The sequence below is a fragment of the Eretmochelys imbricata genome, chromosome 10, assembly GCF_965152235.1.
Source record: "Eretmochelys imbricata isolate rEreImb1 chromosome 10, rEreImb1.hap1, whole genome shotgun sequence".
Taxonomy (NCBI): Eukaryota; Metazoa; Chordata; order Testudines; family Cheloniidae; genus Eretmochelys; species Eretmochelys imbricata.
The window spans coordinates 76,556,865-76,572,863 of record NC_135581.1 but is presented as its reverse complement, the minus strand read 5'-3'; the positions used below and the strand labels follow the sequence as shown (position 1 = coordinate 76,572,863).

At 47.9% G+C, this 15,999-nt stretch overlaps 1 protein-coding gene across 4 annotated transcripts; it reads left to right on the top strand.

Annotated features, from left to right (window-relative positions):
* The first annotated feature begins 1,937 nt into the window (after window positions 1–1,937).
* Window positions 1,938–9,536, top strand: LYSMD4 (LysM domain containing 4). Of its 4 annotated transcripts, none has more exons than XM_077829057.1 (3): window positions 1,938–1,980; window positions 4,699–4,986; window positions 7,505–9,536. In XM_077829057.1, exons 2-3 carry the CDS (start codon window positions 4,714–4,716, stop codon window positions 8,156–8,158), a joined length of 927 nt encoding a protein of 308 aa, XP_077685183.1. In that variant the 5' UTR covers window positions 1,938–1,980; window positions 4,699–4,713; the 3' UTR covers window positions 8,159–9,536. The 4 variants fall into 4 exon arrangements, with proteins under 4 accessions (XP_077685183.1, XP_077685182.1, XP_077685184.1 ...); XM_077829056.1 differs by having other exon boundaries at window positions 1,947–1,989; XM_077829058.1 differs by lacking the exon at window positions 1,938–1,980 and adding an exon at window positions 3,102–3,565.
* The last annotated feature ends 6,463 nt before the right edge of the window (window positions 9,537–15,999 follow it).

Sequence of the window (15,999 nt, the reverse complement as noted above, 5' to 3'; positions counted from 1 at the left end):
CAGCGTCTGAGCCAGATGGCAAATGGAGGGCGAGTATGCAGTTGTAAAGGGATTAGTGTTAGACTGCACTCGTTCATCACTGCTCTTCACCGTGTACGTAGCTATGTAACTTTTATTACTATATCTGTTCTTCCCCTTTAAATGTCTCTTTATAGGACTCTGCTATCAGCTGAGACTCTCAGCCATTTTGTGTTCATTTCAGTACAGACCATTACAGATAACATACACACTGGCCCTGCTCCCTCCTGGGCCCTCTATTTTTGTTCTTTCTTTTTCCATTGTCTCTTAATGTCACATAAATGACTGAAAAGATCTGTTAGATTGCACATCCACAAAGAGCAAAATCACAAGTTATTTTAAGATGGAAGCAAATTCCAGAATCAATGACACCAAGTGCCCAAAACAGAGACTTAGGAGCTGTCAACGTGAGCAGTCTAGCTGATCTCACCTACTGGACAACATAAGAAAGGCCATAGTGGGTCAGACCAGTAGTCCATCTAGCCCAGTATCCTGTCGTGTGACAGCATCAAAGCTTCAGCGGGAATGTACAGAACAGAGCTATTTCACATGGTCCATCACCTGTCATCCAGTGCCAGTTTGTGGCAGTTGAAGGTTTAGGGACACTTGGAATATGGGGTTCAACACCTTGAATTGCATCCAGAAACCAGCTGCAAACCAGTGTAATCTATAATGCACTAGTGTCTTCACTGTTCCGTAATGTGCATCTGTACTATGCTTGGCCTAGAGCTTCCAAAGGTCCTTGAATGTAGCCCCAGGTAAAGTGCTGGAGATGCCAAATCCTGGCAGATGAGGGGGACCTCTGAGCCCACCCCTGAGCCTTTGTCAAAGCCTCCAACTGACATCAAATCATGGTTTTGCCTCAGAAGAACATTATGCTCTGGCAATTAGAATTGAGAGGCGGGAAGAGGGTTAGGAATGAGAGCTAGGGTTGCCAACTTGGTAATATTTAAAAACAGGACACTACAGCAGGCGGGCTGAAGCCTCTCCTGCCCCACCTCTTCCCTGCCCATTCCCCCCGAAACCCTGTCACTTGCTGCTTTTCCCCTCCCATTCCCCCCCCACCCGGCAGCTGCAGCCACCTAACCCAGGCAGGGCAGGGGCTGGCGAGGATGATGACGCGGGGCCTCCCCTGCAGTAGTCGGACACTGGGTGTCTGGTCAGTAGATCTGACCAGACGCTGTCGGCGGGGGGGGCCTTTTCAACTGGACTTTCCGGTTCAAAACTGGGCCCCGGCCACCCTAACGAGCGCGCCTGGGCTCCGTTCCAGCTCTGGGAAGACGAGCGCTCTAGGGACGCAGCAGGACTCTCGGCCTCAGCACGCCTGGGCTCAAGTCACCGCTCTGGGACAGCGCCTGGGCGAGCACGGGAGCCCGGACAGCAGGGCCCGTGGGGGCCCTTATGGAGGCTGTGTGACCATGGGTAACCCTGGGCTGGGCGTGGCACGTACCCTTGGCAGGGCAGCTCAGTGTGTTTCGCTCCGAGGGCTGGTTTCTCCAGTCGCCAAGTCCGGCCCGTGGTGGTGGGGCCTAAATCCGCCCCCCCAAGCCCCCAGGATGGGGGCTGGCCCCAGGCTACTAGCCCCTGCCCCACCAGTGCCCTGGGCTGAGCCCGGCTGGGGGGCAGCTGCCCGCAGGTGGGGGGGGGGGGCAGTGCCAGACCAAGCCCTGGACACAGGGACCCTGGGAAGCCCATTGTCCCTCCCTGGGCCTCTCGGGAGGGGTGGGGGAGGCAAAGGGACGCTGGCCCTTTAACTCTGCCCCGCCCGCCCCAGGCACGGCCCCGCGCTGACCGCTCAACCTAACCCGCCCTCCCCAGCGGCCCCGCCCATCCGCGCTGCCGATTGGTCGCTGTGTGCCCTTGTCCCCTGCCTTGGGCGGAACCAGCCAATCAGTGCGGGTGGCGGGGCAGACAGTGAGGGTGGATGTGGCGGCTGAGGGCCGGAGAGCGGAGGAGCCGAGGGTTAGTGAGGTCTGTGCTGGGGGAGCCCGGTCCCCGCTCGGGTACGGGGCCGGGCTCGCGGGGTTCCCCCTACCTGGAGCCGGGCTCGCGGGGACACCCCCTCCACCCCCCCCCCCTTACCCCCCTCCCGGGCTGGGCTCGCGGGTTCCCCCTCCCTGGAGCCGGGCTCGCGGGGACTCCCCCCTCCGATCCCCCTCCCGGGCTGGGCACGCGGGTTCCCCCTCCCTGGAGCCGGGCTCGCGGGGACTCCCCCCCCCCATCCTCCTCCCGGGCTGGGCACGCGGGTTCCCCCTCCCTGGAGCCGGGCTCGCGGGGACTCCCCCCCCTTACCCCCGCCCCCGGGCTGGGCTCGCGGGTTCCCCCTCCCTGGAGCCGGGCTCGCGGGGACTCCCCCTTATCCCCCTCCCGGGCTGGGCTCGCGGGTTCCCCCTCCCTGGAGCCGGGCTCGCGGGGACTCCCCCTTATCCCCCTCCCGGGCTGGGCTCGCGGGGACTCCCCCCCCTTACCTCCGCCCCCGGGCTGGGCTCGCGGGGTTCCCCCTCCCTGGAGCCGGGCTCGCGGGGACTCCTCCCCCATCCCCCTCCCTGGAGCCGGGCTCGCGGGGACTCCCCCCCCCTTATCCCCCTCCCTGGAGCCGGGCTCGCGGGGACTCCCCCCCCCCTTACCCCCGCCCCGGGCTGGGCTCGCGGGGTTCCCCCTCCCTGGAGCCGGGCTCGCGGGGACTCCACGCCCGGGGGCGGCTGGGCTCGCGGTGACTCCCCCGTCCCCCCCCCCCGGGCTGGAGGCAGCGCCAGCGCTCGGCATAAGCAGACTTGTCAATGGCTTAAGGCTCCAGCAGCTGGGGGGGGGGGGGAGGGGCACTTGCTCTTTTTACTATGTGGGGGCGGGACACAACTGCCTCGGGCAGTGGGTGCCCGCTTGCTGACAAGGCACGCCTCGAAATCACTGCCTCGACATCACTGCCTCGACAGTGGGCCCTGGCCCCACTCGGCCTCTGCTGTGCGAGGATGGAGGCACCCCCTTAACCAGTCCCTTTGAACCCTCTCCAGAGCCATCCCCAGCTGCAGCCTTCAGTTTGGTAGCTTCTTCTGCTGGTTCCTGGAAGATGACTTCCCTCTTAAGTGGCTAGCAGCAGTCAGCTCAAGAGACTGGGCTAAAGTCCACTGCAGTCACACCTTGTGCTCTCAGTTGCTCCCACACAGCCCTGCTGGAACCAATGTGGGAGTCACAGCCTGCTTTGTCTGTATTAAATGCCAGGCAGGGAAATCACGGCTTTAATGCCCTGGAAATAAACAAACTCAGCAGGATTGGGGCCCCTGTTCTTACCACAAGGGCTCAAGTTCCAATGCTTCATGCAGGCAGAGGCTGAGACATAACAGCAATCTCAAACAGTTGTGGATCACGCTAAACATAAACATACCATTTTTTGAGAGGGCAGGGACAAATTCTTACGCTGTGGGGAGAAATGATAAACAAAACTCATTGTGGCTGAAAGAACAAACAAAAAAGTAAACTTACATCCTACATACAGCATAGTACTCTTGCACTGCTCCTGTTTGCTTGGTTTATTGTTTCTTGGCCAAAGGTCAGTATCTTAAAGAAGCTCTTTATGTATTGTGCTTTGGGGTGATTTGGTCCTACTAGATTGTAAACTTCTGTAGCGGGTTTGTGTGTGTGCTTTTAGAGCACCTAGCACTGTGTGGCTCTGATCCAGACCGGGCCCCCTGCGAGCCACATTATATGATGACAGTGCAGAACCTTAGCCTGAAGTGATCTCTGCATGGGAAAACCCATTGCTGCACAGACCCGTTACAGTCAATGGAGTTCAGTATGAGTTTGTAAAGGGATCAAAGCTTTAATAATTTGTTGGGTTTTTTTCCAACTCATAATTCTGATGGCAACGCACTGTATTCTAATCCCCAGCGATACTATCATTGGTTTCACAGGACTTTCAATCTAGTCCCTTTAGTCCCAGTTGTCATAAGAACAAAACTCTTGGGCAAGCTCTTTTCTTATTTAATTTGTAAAATGAAATCATCTTGATTGTCTAAGGCTGATGTTGAATATCAATTATATTTATCAGATCAAGCTATTTAAAAGAAAGATTCTTACATTCCCATAAACATAAACAGGGTTGGGGGGGCAGAAAACCAACACTCAGAATTCTGTGACTAAGAGCAGCAACCAAGGACTTACAAAATGACCATGCAAAAAGGTGCATTGGGCTGTATTCTAACATCAGGGCAGTAGCAAACCAGCCTTAGGTTCTGGAATACCAAAGTTTTATCATAACCAAAGACACCCAGCTCCTGGGATGGATCCACAAGGTCAGCATGATCTTTCTTTCATCTCTGACTTATTTGCAATAGTGCTAAACTAGAATTTCTGGAATGAACCCCTATTAAAATGAGCACGGTAGCATCATGCAAAGTTTTTTCTGCCAACGAAGAAACATTCTAGGCTTCCCAGGGTGCAACAGTAACTGCCTCCCTTGCTGAAGTGGATACAAATGCCACTGTCAGTGCAATTGTTGAAAAGTGAGGCACATTGCAGAGCATTCTGGTGATTAGACCAGTGCATCAGACATGTACTGGCTTACTTGTGTGTGTATATTGCCAGGGTGTTGTGCTTTTGGTCTGTTGTCACTGTTCTGCATTGTGGTGAATAAACGTGTTGTTTTATGATCAGTACAGCTAAAATGTCTGTTTTCTTTTACAGGCTCTAGTATAAAACATGAGGCTCTATGAGCGACTAACCAGATCTTTCCAGGCTCCCGTCACTGTCCACAATTATCCAAGCAGCCACGTTTATTTGTTTCGAAATGGCCGATCAGATCCGGATGAGTCATCAGAGGAGGAATCTGACTTCATGGAATTACGTCCAAGGGGCAAGGAGCAGCAGAGAAGCAATTCTTCCCCAGAGAAAGCTGGGGATGTGGTGCTACTGGAACGAGAGCTAACCGAGGGCGATAACATTAACAAGCTAGCCCTGCAGTATGGTTGTAAAGTAAGAGCTGCAGCTAGATGATGCAGCTGCTTTAGTTTCTTCCCTTCGTCTTATTTTCATGTGTGTTCATTTTGTAAGCACTTGTGTTTAGGGATATGTTATGTGTAGCTTAGTTTCTGTGCATACAGAAAGAAGCTCCACTTCTCTGACACAGAAAGGCGACTGCTTCTGTGTGTGTGCTGTATTTATTGATACCCGGGTATAAACCAAGGTGATGCAGGGTGCAGTGAGTCTTGTAATTAATAACACAAGGAAAATGTATTCACCCCCACAGCCAGCATGACCTGGATTCCAGTATAATTTGGATGACTAAGTGCGTTACAGCTCTCAGGTAACTCACAATTATTATTAATTTGTTGAGGGAGGACAACATCTGAACTGAAAAAGGGAAACGAGCGCTGATCATAAGGAGCTTACACTCGGTTAAGCAAACAGAACAATATACTGTGATTACAGAGGGATCTCATAAAGCTGGGTGACTGGGCAACAAAAGGGCAGATGAAATTCAGTGTTGATAAGTGCAAAGTAATGGACATTAGAAAAAAATATTGGAACTATACATATATACTGAAAGGTTCCAAATTAGCAGTTACCACCAAGAAAGAGATCTTTGAGTCACTGTGGCTAGTTCTTTAAAAACTTCTGCTTAACGTGCAGCAGTGATCAAAAAGGCTAACAGAATGTTAGGAAGTCTTAGGAAAGGGATGAAAATAAGGCAGAAAATATCATAATGACATTGTATAAATCCATGCTGCAGCCACACCTTGAATACTGGTCCTCAAAAGCCCCATCTCAAAAAGGATATAGTGGAACTGGAAAAGTTTCAGAGGACAACAAAGATGTTCAAGGGTATAGAACGGCTTCTATACAGGGAGAGCCTAAAAGATTAGAGCTGTTTACCTTGGAAAAGAGACTACTCAGAGGGATCTGATAGTCTCTAAAATCGTGAATGGTGTGGAGAAAGTGAATAGAGAAGTGTGTATCCTGCATTCTCATCTCCTTTTCCTCCTTCCCTGCTGAGGCCAGCTGCCACCTTACCTGTGCTGATTGCTGGCTTGTGGCTCCAGTGCTGGCTGTCAGCCAACTGGCAAAGAAAAAGTCTTCAAGTGGCCATTGAGCATCCACTGAATTGACAAAGGGACTCCTGCTGCAGCTGTTGTGAAGCTGCTGGAGGGCTCCCTGTATTGTATTTACATATTGTTGTTTAAAAATTAGTCTGTACCTTGATCCAATGAATTAGTCTGTACCTTGTACCAATGAAGATGCAGCTGATGGTGCATATTGGCTCATTCAAAAAGAAAAATGTTGTTTTTAAAGAGAAATTTACTGAGTTCTTAGATTGATTTTCAGTGCCAAATGCACATACAGGTGTTAGTGCAGTAATGTGCCTAAATGCTAAGAAAATAAAACCTGGGAAATACTGTCCCGAGTGCAGTGTCTGCTGCTGGGTTTATTGCAGTTGGTTAATTTGTTACATTGCCCTTCTGGCCTGTCCTGCCCTTTCTCTGCTCCCCCCACTTGTTATCTTGAGGCACCTTTGTAAGCCTCCCCTAACTCAGGTTTGATGGTGTTCCTGGAAACTTGACACTAATGCTTTCTCAGGCAAAGCATTCACCTTTTGCGAGTCACCTTTTCTTGCTGCCTAAGGCCCAAGTCTCAGGCTTGTGCATTGAAAAGCTGAACATCACATTAGGCTACACTTGTGCTTTACTTTGTTGTCTTTTCATCTCTCACATGATGTCCCGAGGAGTCCAAGGTTCCACAGTGTGAATACAGCCTCCTGCAATGACACCCAGTAACTCAACCCCAGTGTTTTGTTTCCCAGGCTGTAACCAGGGCTGAATTCTATTCAGGGCCGATTTTGGATCTTTCTTATAACTTTGGTAGTATTGATGGGCAATGTTTACTGTTTAGGCAACTACAGGGTTTGGGGGGCATTTACACAAGAGATTTGTAAATCTCAGGTGCCTAACTCCCAGAATCAGGCCCTACTAAGTCTTTTTGTGAATCTAGCCCTAGGAGCCAAAATCCCCTTGACAGTCAAAGCGCAGACATCATTTTTGAAGATGAGATGTAGGCTCCTGAATCAGTTAAACATCGCAGCACTGAGAACAGCAATACTTAAATACTTGTAAACGTCGGGGCCTGTTGTTCCAAAGATTTCCCCAGCTGAGTTAAGACAGGAACAGCAGAAAACCTAGGGATGGAAATGACAAAGCTGAAGACAAAATACAACTGATGGTCCTTAGAGACACTACTGAACGTGTCCTGAAGATTACAACTTTCAATATGTGAAGGACTGTAACTTATAAGATTCATTGGGGTCTTAAGCTTGTTAGGAAATTTCTGACTGCCAGAGTCAGAGGGCTACAAGAACAGAGTGAGCCAGACTCCCCATAGTAGGTTTCAGTCAGTGTTTGTTTTCACGGTTGAATTTTCCTGGTTTGTTCTTGAGTCAATATTGGTAAAGGATTGTGATGCCTTAGGTTAATGTGTTTCTCCTTTCTGAATTCCATAGGTTGCAGATATCAAACGTGTCAACAACTTCATCTGTGAGCAGGACCTGTATGCTCTGAAGTCTATCAAGATTCCAGTCAAGGCTCATGGGGTGTTAACAGAGACCAGCAAAGAATTAAAACCTCCTCAGAATGCACCTTCCCAGGCTGGAATGACACTGATTGAACTACCAGAACCTGATGATGGAGCCACCGGTAGCAACTATTCTGAAAGCAGATACCTGACTGACTACTTTAAGGGGATTGACCAGACCATTGAGGATGTAGTGCAATCAAAAGTCCATTTAAATGCAGATTATTGCATAGAAGCACCAAACTGCCCACCATCCAGTTCAGTGGGGCAAAAGGAGCCCAATAATGGTGCAGACTGTGGAATCCAGTGGTGGAATGCAGTTTTTATTATGCTCCTTATAGGAATAGTCTTGCCGGTATTTTATATTGTCTATTTTAAAACACAACAGACTGGGGCGGCAGCCCATACCTCAAACAATACCTTTGCCTCAAATAGCTCAGCTCATGAATTGGGGGGAACAATGTCACAGCACCTACCAGTTGTGGAAACCCACACATGGAAGATACAGCCCAGTACTGCCTCACCTCCCAACACTGATGCCCATAAACCAGTAACTCTGACTGTACTGGATTCAGGGGGCTAATTTTTCTTTTTTTTTTTTTTTAAGTGAGCTAATGATCTTGACGGAACCATAGGGTAACATGTTTTCTCTGAATGAATAAAGATGTTTTGTAGCTTACAAGTGCAACAGACATTTGGCACAGCGTTTAGGTGCCTCTCAAGAGTGGCCTTGTCTAAAAATCTGAACTAGGCAGACACATCAATGTGTGTGCTCTTAAATATTGTGTGGGTTATTGATTGGAATGATGCAGTCTTATAGCTGAGGAGAAGACACATTTTGTATAGACTGAGCAATTTCTCCCCCCCCCCCCCCCAAACAACTTAAAACAACGTTTTTCATTCTCTGGCAGAACTGAGTGAGTCTTGCATAATTAACCCTACATCTGACTTTATAGCTTGATAGACTAGCTATAGTACATGGCACTGTTAAAACTAACCAGGACACTTGATACCTCCATTTCACTTTACTTTTATCAATGACGGTATTGAGCTAGAATGACCGAGGGTCTTAGCCTGCTGTGAGCACCATAGAGGCAAGGGTCAGCCTTTGCATGGAGGCCCTGTGACTTCATTAGGGCTCCATGGAGGTACCTAGTCAGGCCAGAGCTCTCTGCAGGAACTGGGCCTTAGGTCGGTTATTCCTCAGTAACAGTCTTTGCTCAATAGTGATAGCAAAAGTTCTGTTCAGCCCCACAGTCCAACCTGCCAGCAACCTTCAGTGGCCGACTCGGCCTAAAGGCATCTTGAGCATAGTGTTGCTGGGCTGGCAGCTGTGGTACCCGTCATGGACTAGCCGGCAGTCGCTTTGTCTATACAGCGAGCTGTTTCAAGCACTACGTTTCAGGTTAAACAGGTTTCAGAGTTCAGAGTAGCAGCCGTGTTAGTCTGTATCCGCAAAAAGAAAAGGAGGACTTGTGGCACCTTAGAGACTAACCAGTTTATTTGAGCATAAGCTTTCGTGAGCTACAGCTCACTTCATCGGATGCATAGTGTGGAAAGTGTAGAAGATCTTTTTATACACACAAAGCATGAAACAATACCTTCTCCCATCCCACTCTCCTGCTGGTAATAGCTTATCTAAAGTGATCACTCTCCTTACAATGTGTATGATAATCAAGTTGGGCCATTTCCAGCACAAATCCAGGTTTTCTCCCTCCCCCCCACAAACCCACTCTCCTGCTGGTAATAGCTTATCTAAAGTGACCACTCTCCTTACAATGTGTATGATAATCAAGGTGAGCCATTTCCAGCACAAATCCAGGGTTTAACAAGAACGGCGGGGGTGGGTAGGAAAAAAAAGGGGAAATAGGTTACCTTGCATAATGACTTAGCCACTCCCAGTCTCTATTCAAGCCTAAGTTAATTGTATCCAATTTGCAAATGAATTCCAATTCAACAGTCTCTCGCTGGAGTCTGGATTTGAAGTTTTTTTGTTGTAATATCGCAACTTTCATGTCTGTAATAGCGTGACCAGAGAGATTGAAGTGTTCTCCGACTGGTTTATGAATGTTATAATTCTTGACGTCCGATTTGTGTCCATTTATTCTTTTACGTAGAGACTGTCCAGTTTGACCAATGTACATGGCAGAGGGGCATTGCTGGCACATGATGGTATATATCACATTGGTAGATGTGCAGGTGAACGAGCCTCTGATACTGTGGCTGATGTTATTAGGCCCTGTGATGGTGTCCCCTGAATAGATATGTGGGCACAGTTGGCAACGGGCTTTGTTGCAAGGATAGGTTCTTGGGTTACTGGTTCTGTTGTGTGGTATGTGGTTGCTGGTGAGTATTTGCTTCAGGTTGGGGGGCTGTCTGTAGGCAAGGACTGGCCTGTCTCCCAAGATTTGTGAGAGTGTTGGGTCATCCTTCAGGATAGGTTGTAGATCCTTAATAATGCGTTGGAGGGGTTTTAGTTGGGGGCTGAAGGTGACGGCTAGTGACGTTTTGTTATTTTCTTTGTTAGGCCTGTCCTGTAGTAGGTGACTTCTGGGAACTCTTCTGGCTCTATCAATCTGTTTTTTCACTTCTGCAGGTGGGTATTGTAGTTGTAAGAATGCTTGATAGAGCTCTTGTAGGTGTTTGTCTCTGTCTGAGGGGTTGGAGCAAATGCGGTTGTGTCGCAGAGCTTGGCTGTAGACAATGCAGACAATGTTAAACAGGGTGTCCTTGCTCTTATTAGTTTAAGCTAGATGGGTCAGTGAAGAGTTTTCCATTTTGTACAGTAATAAAAAGTCAGGGGAAACAAGCCCCCAGCTATTTTAGGAGTTCACGAGAAGGAGCATAACTTGTAGGCTGCGGCCTACAAACCTGGTGTAGGCTAATTTTAGGCATTTTTAGTGCCTGTGTAGCTAGTCAGCCATGTTTCTGATCTCCCATCTCCATCCTGAAATAAGGGCTCTTGTGCGAGTACATATGGTTGTCACAGAGCCTAAGAAGTTCTTGATGTATTCTGGTCTATTGAATGGAGGCCCACAGGTTTTGGGTATAGTTTTCAAAGACTTGTTTACAGTGAATGCTGAATGCGTGGAAAGGTTCCTTACAGTACATGCAATAAATGTGGATGAAGACTAAGCTTTGGGCAGTTTGAATCTGCAGTAAAAACCTCTTGATTGGTGTAGCCATTTTAAAAATAAATTGAGAACTGTTTTTCATGGCTAACCCCGACAGTAGAAATTGACATTTTGAAGTTGTAGAATTGAAAATACCTAAGAAAAAAGTGTGTGTAACATAAGCAAAATCTCCATAACATATTGCCTAAATATAAGCTAACTTTCAGCATACAGCAAACTTGAAGGAAGTTAGACTTTTCCCAGGCCTAGACACTGACATCCCAGGAGGTGCACCTATATAATGCATGTGTTGACCAGCCTGAGTGGCTTAAAGGATACTAGCTGAAATTATGGTATGAAAAGCAAAGGGTGCTGAATGCAAAAGGTAGCTGGGTCTCACTCCCCGCCCCCCACCTAACTGGAGGATAGTTATAGAATTAGTACTGTTGTAACTGGGTACAAATCACAGATTAATAAAACACTCATTGGAAAATACATAAAGGTTTAAAGCAAAATACAGAGAGAGGGGTTTTTTCTCTCTTTCAAACACTCAGATACAAGAGTTAATACTTTTAGATTTATTTACTAGAACAAAATTAAGCAGGTAAAAGGAGGAAATGATAGAAGACTGAAAAATAACTTTTGAAATGATTTGTTGAATTAAGGAATTGCCTGCTATTGTCTTGTCACTAGAGGGCACTGTTGTCATATAAATACACAAAAGTTGAGGCAAAGTGAAGGAAATTCAGATCTTATATTTATGAGCACAGGGGTTAGTACTAGCCATCTCTGTCCCAAATTAATCTAAGTGCTGATGAATATTCTTATCTAAGGTTCTGAGATGGGTGCTGAAGTTAGAATCAAGAGAGAGAAGTTCTGTCATTAATAGTCTTGCTGGCCTGAGGCACATACATGGACATGGGGGGGAGGGATAGCTCAGTGGTTTGAGCATTGGCCTGCTAAACCCAGGGTTGTGAGTTCAATCCTTGAGGGGGCCATTTAGGGATCTGGGGCAACTATGGGGGATTGGTCCTGCTTTGAGCAGGGGGTTGGACTAGATGACCTCCTGAAGTCCCTTCCAACCCTGATATTCTATGATTCTATGACACCATTTGTGTTTATAATGACTCAAATGAAAAATGTATCTGAAATACTAGCTGCTTGCTGCAAAGGGAGCTGGGAGGTACAATGAATAAAGTAAACAGAAGCTTCCTGAGTTACAGTGTTAAGTCATGGGACTGATAAACAAATATTCTGCCTGCAGCAAGTAGGAAGCTCTTGCCAGGTTTTAAGGGGGCTTGAGGGAACATAATTTCTTTTAAAAAGGTACCTAAAGCATCTGATTTCTTAAAGCCAGCTGTATCCATTTAAAATAAATATTTTTCTTCTGTGAAGGAAAACTGGTCCCTTCTGTTAGTTTTTAAATGAAGAAAAATTCAAGAAAAGCACACTGGGAACAATCCTGGATTGATGTCTGTTTCTTTCGTGGCATATTCTGAACCACACTACGTTGTTTAATGTTGCAGTTTTCCTTAAAAAGAAAAGCAAGATTTAGGACAGAACTGCAGCCAGGCACTGCTCAGAGTAAGAATTTGTTTCAATTATAAACATTTACTTTACAGCGAAACAATCACAAAGAAGGCAGAGTACTATGGCCATTATTTGTGGGAACAAAATATCCAAGTATATCCAGTTCCAAATTGCAGAATGCTGGCTACAAATATTAAGTGTTTTTTAATATGTACTTTCCTGTTCACTAGTGAAATGGAAAACATAATATAAAATTTATCCTGCACCGCTACAGGCTGGGGACTGACTGGCAAAGCGGCAGTTCTGTAGAAAAGGACCTGGGGATTACAGTGGACGAGAAGCTGGATAGGAGTCAGCAGTGTGCCCTTGTTGCCAAGAAGGCCAACGGCATATTGGGCTGTATTAGTAGGAGCATTGCCAGCAGATCGAGAAAAGTGATTATTCCCCTCTATTTGGCACTGGTGAGGCCACACCTGGAGTATTGCGTCCCGTTTTGGTCCACCCACTACAGAAAGGATGTGGACAAATTGGAGGGAGTCCAGTGGAGGGCAACGGAAATGATTAGGGGGCTGGGGCACATGACTTATGAGGAGAGACTGAGCGAACTGGGCTCATTTAGTCTGCAGAAGAGAAGAGTTGGGGGGGATTTGATAGCAGCCTTCAACTACCCGAAGGGGGGTTCCAAAGGGGATGGAGCTGGGCTGTTCTCAGTGGTGGCAGATGACAGAACAAGAAGCAAGGGTCTCAATGGGGGCGGTCGAGTTGGATATCAGGAAACACTGTTTCACTAGGAGGGTGGTGAAGCACTGGAATGGGTTCCCTAGGGAGGTGGTGGAATCTCCATCATTAGAGGATTTTAAGGCCCAGCTTGACAAAGCCCTGGCTGGGGGATGATTTAGTTGCTATTGGTCCTGCTTTGAACAGAGGATTAGACTAGATGACCTCCTGAGGTCTCTTCCAACCGTGATCTTCTCTGATTCTAAATCTTTCATGCTAGAAGGCAGACTGGAATGTTGAAAGTTCTCTTCTGAAACCTGACTGTAAATATCACCCTTGTTTACTGTGTTTCAGTGACTCCTTATCAAACACCTTCAGTTTTCAAGATAATTCATCAAACTGCCACCCGTGATTTAAATCAGCCTGGGACTGGAGAATCAAGCTGGATTCCTCCTTTGTCAGATACCAACATTTAAAATAAAACATTTGCAGGCTAATTGTCCCCACATTGATAACCTGTGCCATCAGGGCCCTTGCTTTCAGGGAGTTACACAGGTGAAAACATTTGGAAACTAGCAAACAATTCTGTTGGCCTACAAAGAGGAAGAGAATCCAGAGCAGACGCTCTCAGCCATGTTGGCTCAGCAGGGGTAACAGGAATAAAAAGTAGTAAACTTAAACCAGTGATTCTCAACCTGTGGCCTGCAGGCCAATCAGCACACAGCAGCCCATGTGACATCCTCAGGGCCAAATAGGTAGTATTGGATGTGGCCCACAGTGGTAAATAGGTTGAGACCCACTGACGTAAATACTGAAGTCAGCACAGCTGAAGTTCCACAAGCATGAGGAGCTGAGCTGCTGATCAAGATGGTGCCATTTTCACAGAACTGCTCTTTTGGGCTCATAATCCCAGTTCATTGAGTCAGTGCGCCCTGCCCCCGTGACCAGCTGACCATATCTGGTATAATAAAAGCAGTCTATCTCCAAAACCTCAGAGCAACAAGCTAAACAGCTATCCACCAACCCTACAGAAATGTATTTAGAAAGAACCAAACAAACTTGCTTTTTCTATGTCCGTTTCAGCTGCTTAATACAGCCTTCCTCAGCCGTGAAGCTTACATGTTCACCAAAAGCTGTGTTAAGAATTGTTCGGCTAAGCGTCATCTGAACACCTTGCCCATGCCCCTTTGGAGGGAGCCCTTTTCCGGCATTGCGGCACTCCACACCTGGGGAAGATCATTACCGGTGCGTCCTCCACCACTGCAGAGCAAGACTCCCATCCGCACACCTTAGAGCTTGCGTGTAAGGGAGTCACCGTGACTTGGCTACTTCCCCACTCGGTAACCCCAGCCAAAGCTGTAGCCACGACACACCACATGCGAAAGCAACTGCATGTGTTCAGTGTGCAATTTGCAAAGGCTCAGTTCTCTGTCAAAGCCAAGTTCCCTGAGCACATCCAAAGGCACTTCGCTTCAGCAAGGCTGTTTCTGTGTTGCCAGCTTCAGCTGTTGACGCCCCGCCATTTTGGCTTCAGGCTCCTTCGCTTTCAGGCAACTCAGAAATAGGCAGGAAAGGGTGTTGCTCACACTGCCTAGCAAAGGTAAGCTTTAGGACCATTCCAGCATCAACGCCGCAAGCTTTGGAAAGTTAGTAGCAGCTGACGCTAGAGTAAAATGGAAAGTGTTATGCCATTTCAACTGTAGCAATTGCTGCTCCTGTGAGAACGTTTTTTAGGTTGCACTTCGGTCATGCATTTTTAAAGCTGCCAATACCATCGGCTTAGGCAACGCATCCCTTTGTGCCCGAAGTCACAAAAATGGTGGTTTGCTTCAAGAAAACAGCACACCTGGGTACTGAGCAGCACTTGGCTGAGCTGAAGTTTGACAGACATCAGCTGAAAACTAATGTACAGTATTAAGCTCCAAGCCTCATAATTTACTGGTGTTTCCACAGTTTGCAACACACTGATTTTATTGCTCTTAGGAAGGGGTGGCCAACCCGTAGCTCCAGAGCCACATGCGGCTCCTTGCACAGGCACCGACTCTGGGGCTGGAGCTACAGGCTCCAACTCTCCAATGTACCGGGGATGCTCACTGCTCAACCCCGGGCTCTGCCACCGGCCCTGCCCCGACTCCACCCCTTCCTGCCCCCTCCCCTGAGCCTGGAGTGCCCTCGCTCCCCCCACCCCCACGCCCCCCCAGAGCCTCCTGCATGCCACGAAACAGCTGATCGGGAGGTGCAGGGGGGGAGGGGGAGGTGCTGGGAGCTGCTGCCGTATTACTGTGGCTCTTTGGCAATGTACACTGGTAAATTCTGGCGCCTTCTCAGGTTGGCCACCCCTGCTCTTAGGGATGCAGAGGCTGCAACATTCCTGTTTCCATTTAATTAGAGGCAGCCTTACTTTGGTGCAGTAGCCTGGCAGTAGGCTTTTAACCGTTATTTTAGTAAGTTATCCTGCACCACATTGCTAAATTAAGGCCCAGCCCTGCAACCTTTCATTCACTATTTCTGAATCTGGCCATTGCAACACACAGTGAAAAAAGGGAGCAAAAGTAGCCCATACAGCAGATCAGCCTGTGCTAGCTGTGGTTGTCCGTTGACCAAATTTGATCAAATGTATTCCCGTAAAGCAGTAATAGTCACACTGCAGTGAATTGCCTGGGAACGTATTGCTGGCAGGGAGGAGACGATTGTCACAGGGCCGTTAACTACAGCTTGCCAGTAATCCCCAGATAAGGCTTTGGACCAGTGTTATCACAGCTATTAAAGAAAACACAGGTATATGGGTGATGTTATTTCACTTGGGATGTGCTGGGCATTGCTGTAGTCTTAAGGCCCTGTGTTAGCCATCACTCACTCCTGCATTCACCTTTTCTTAGTCACCACATTGCACTGTGAAAAATGCAGATCAAGCTTACTGGAAACATTCTATAAAGGGATGGAAGATCCCTTAGGTACTCAAACTGGTGTCCTTGCAATACTAACCTGGGCACAAGGAACAATGTTACAGTAACAAGTGATAAGATAAGCATGTCAACACCTCCATGTCAATGCCATGTGTGCT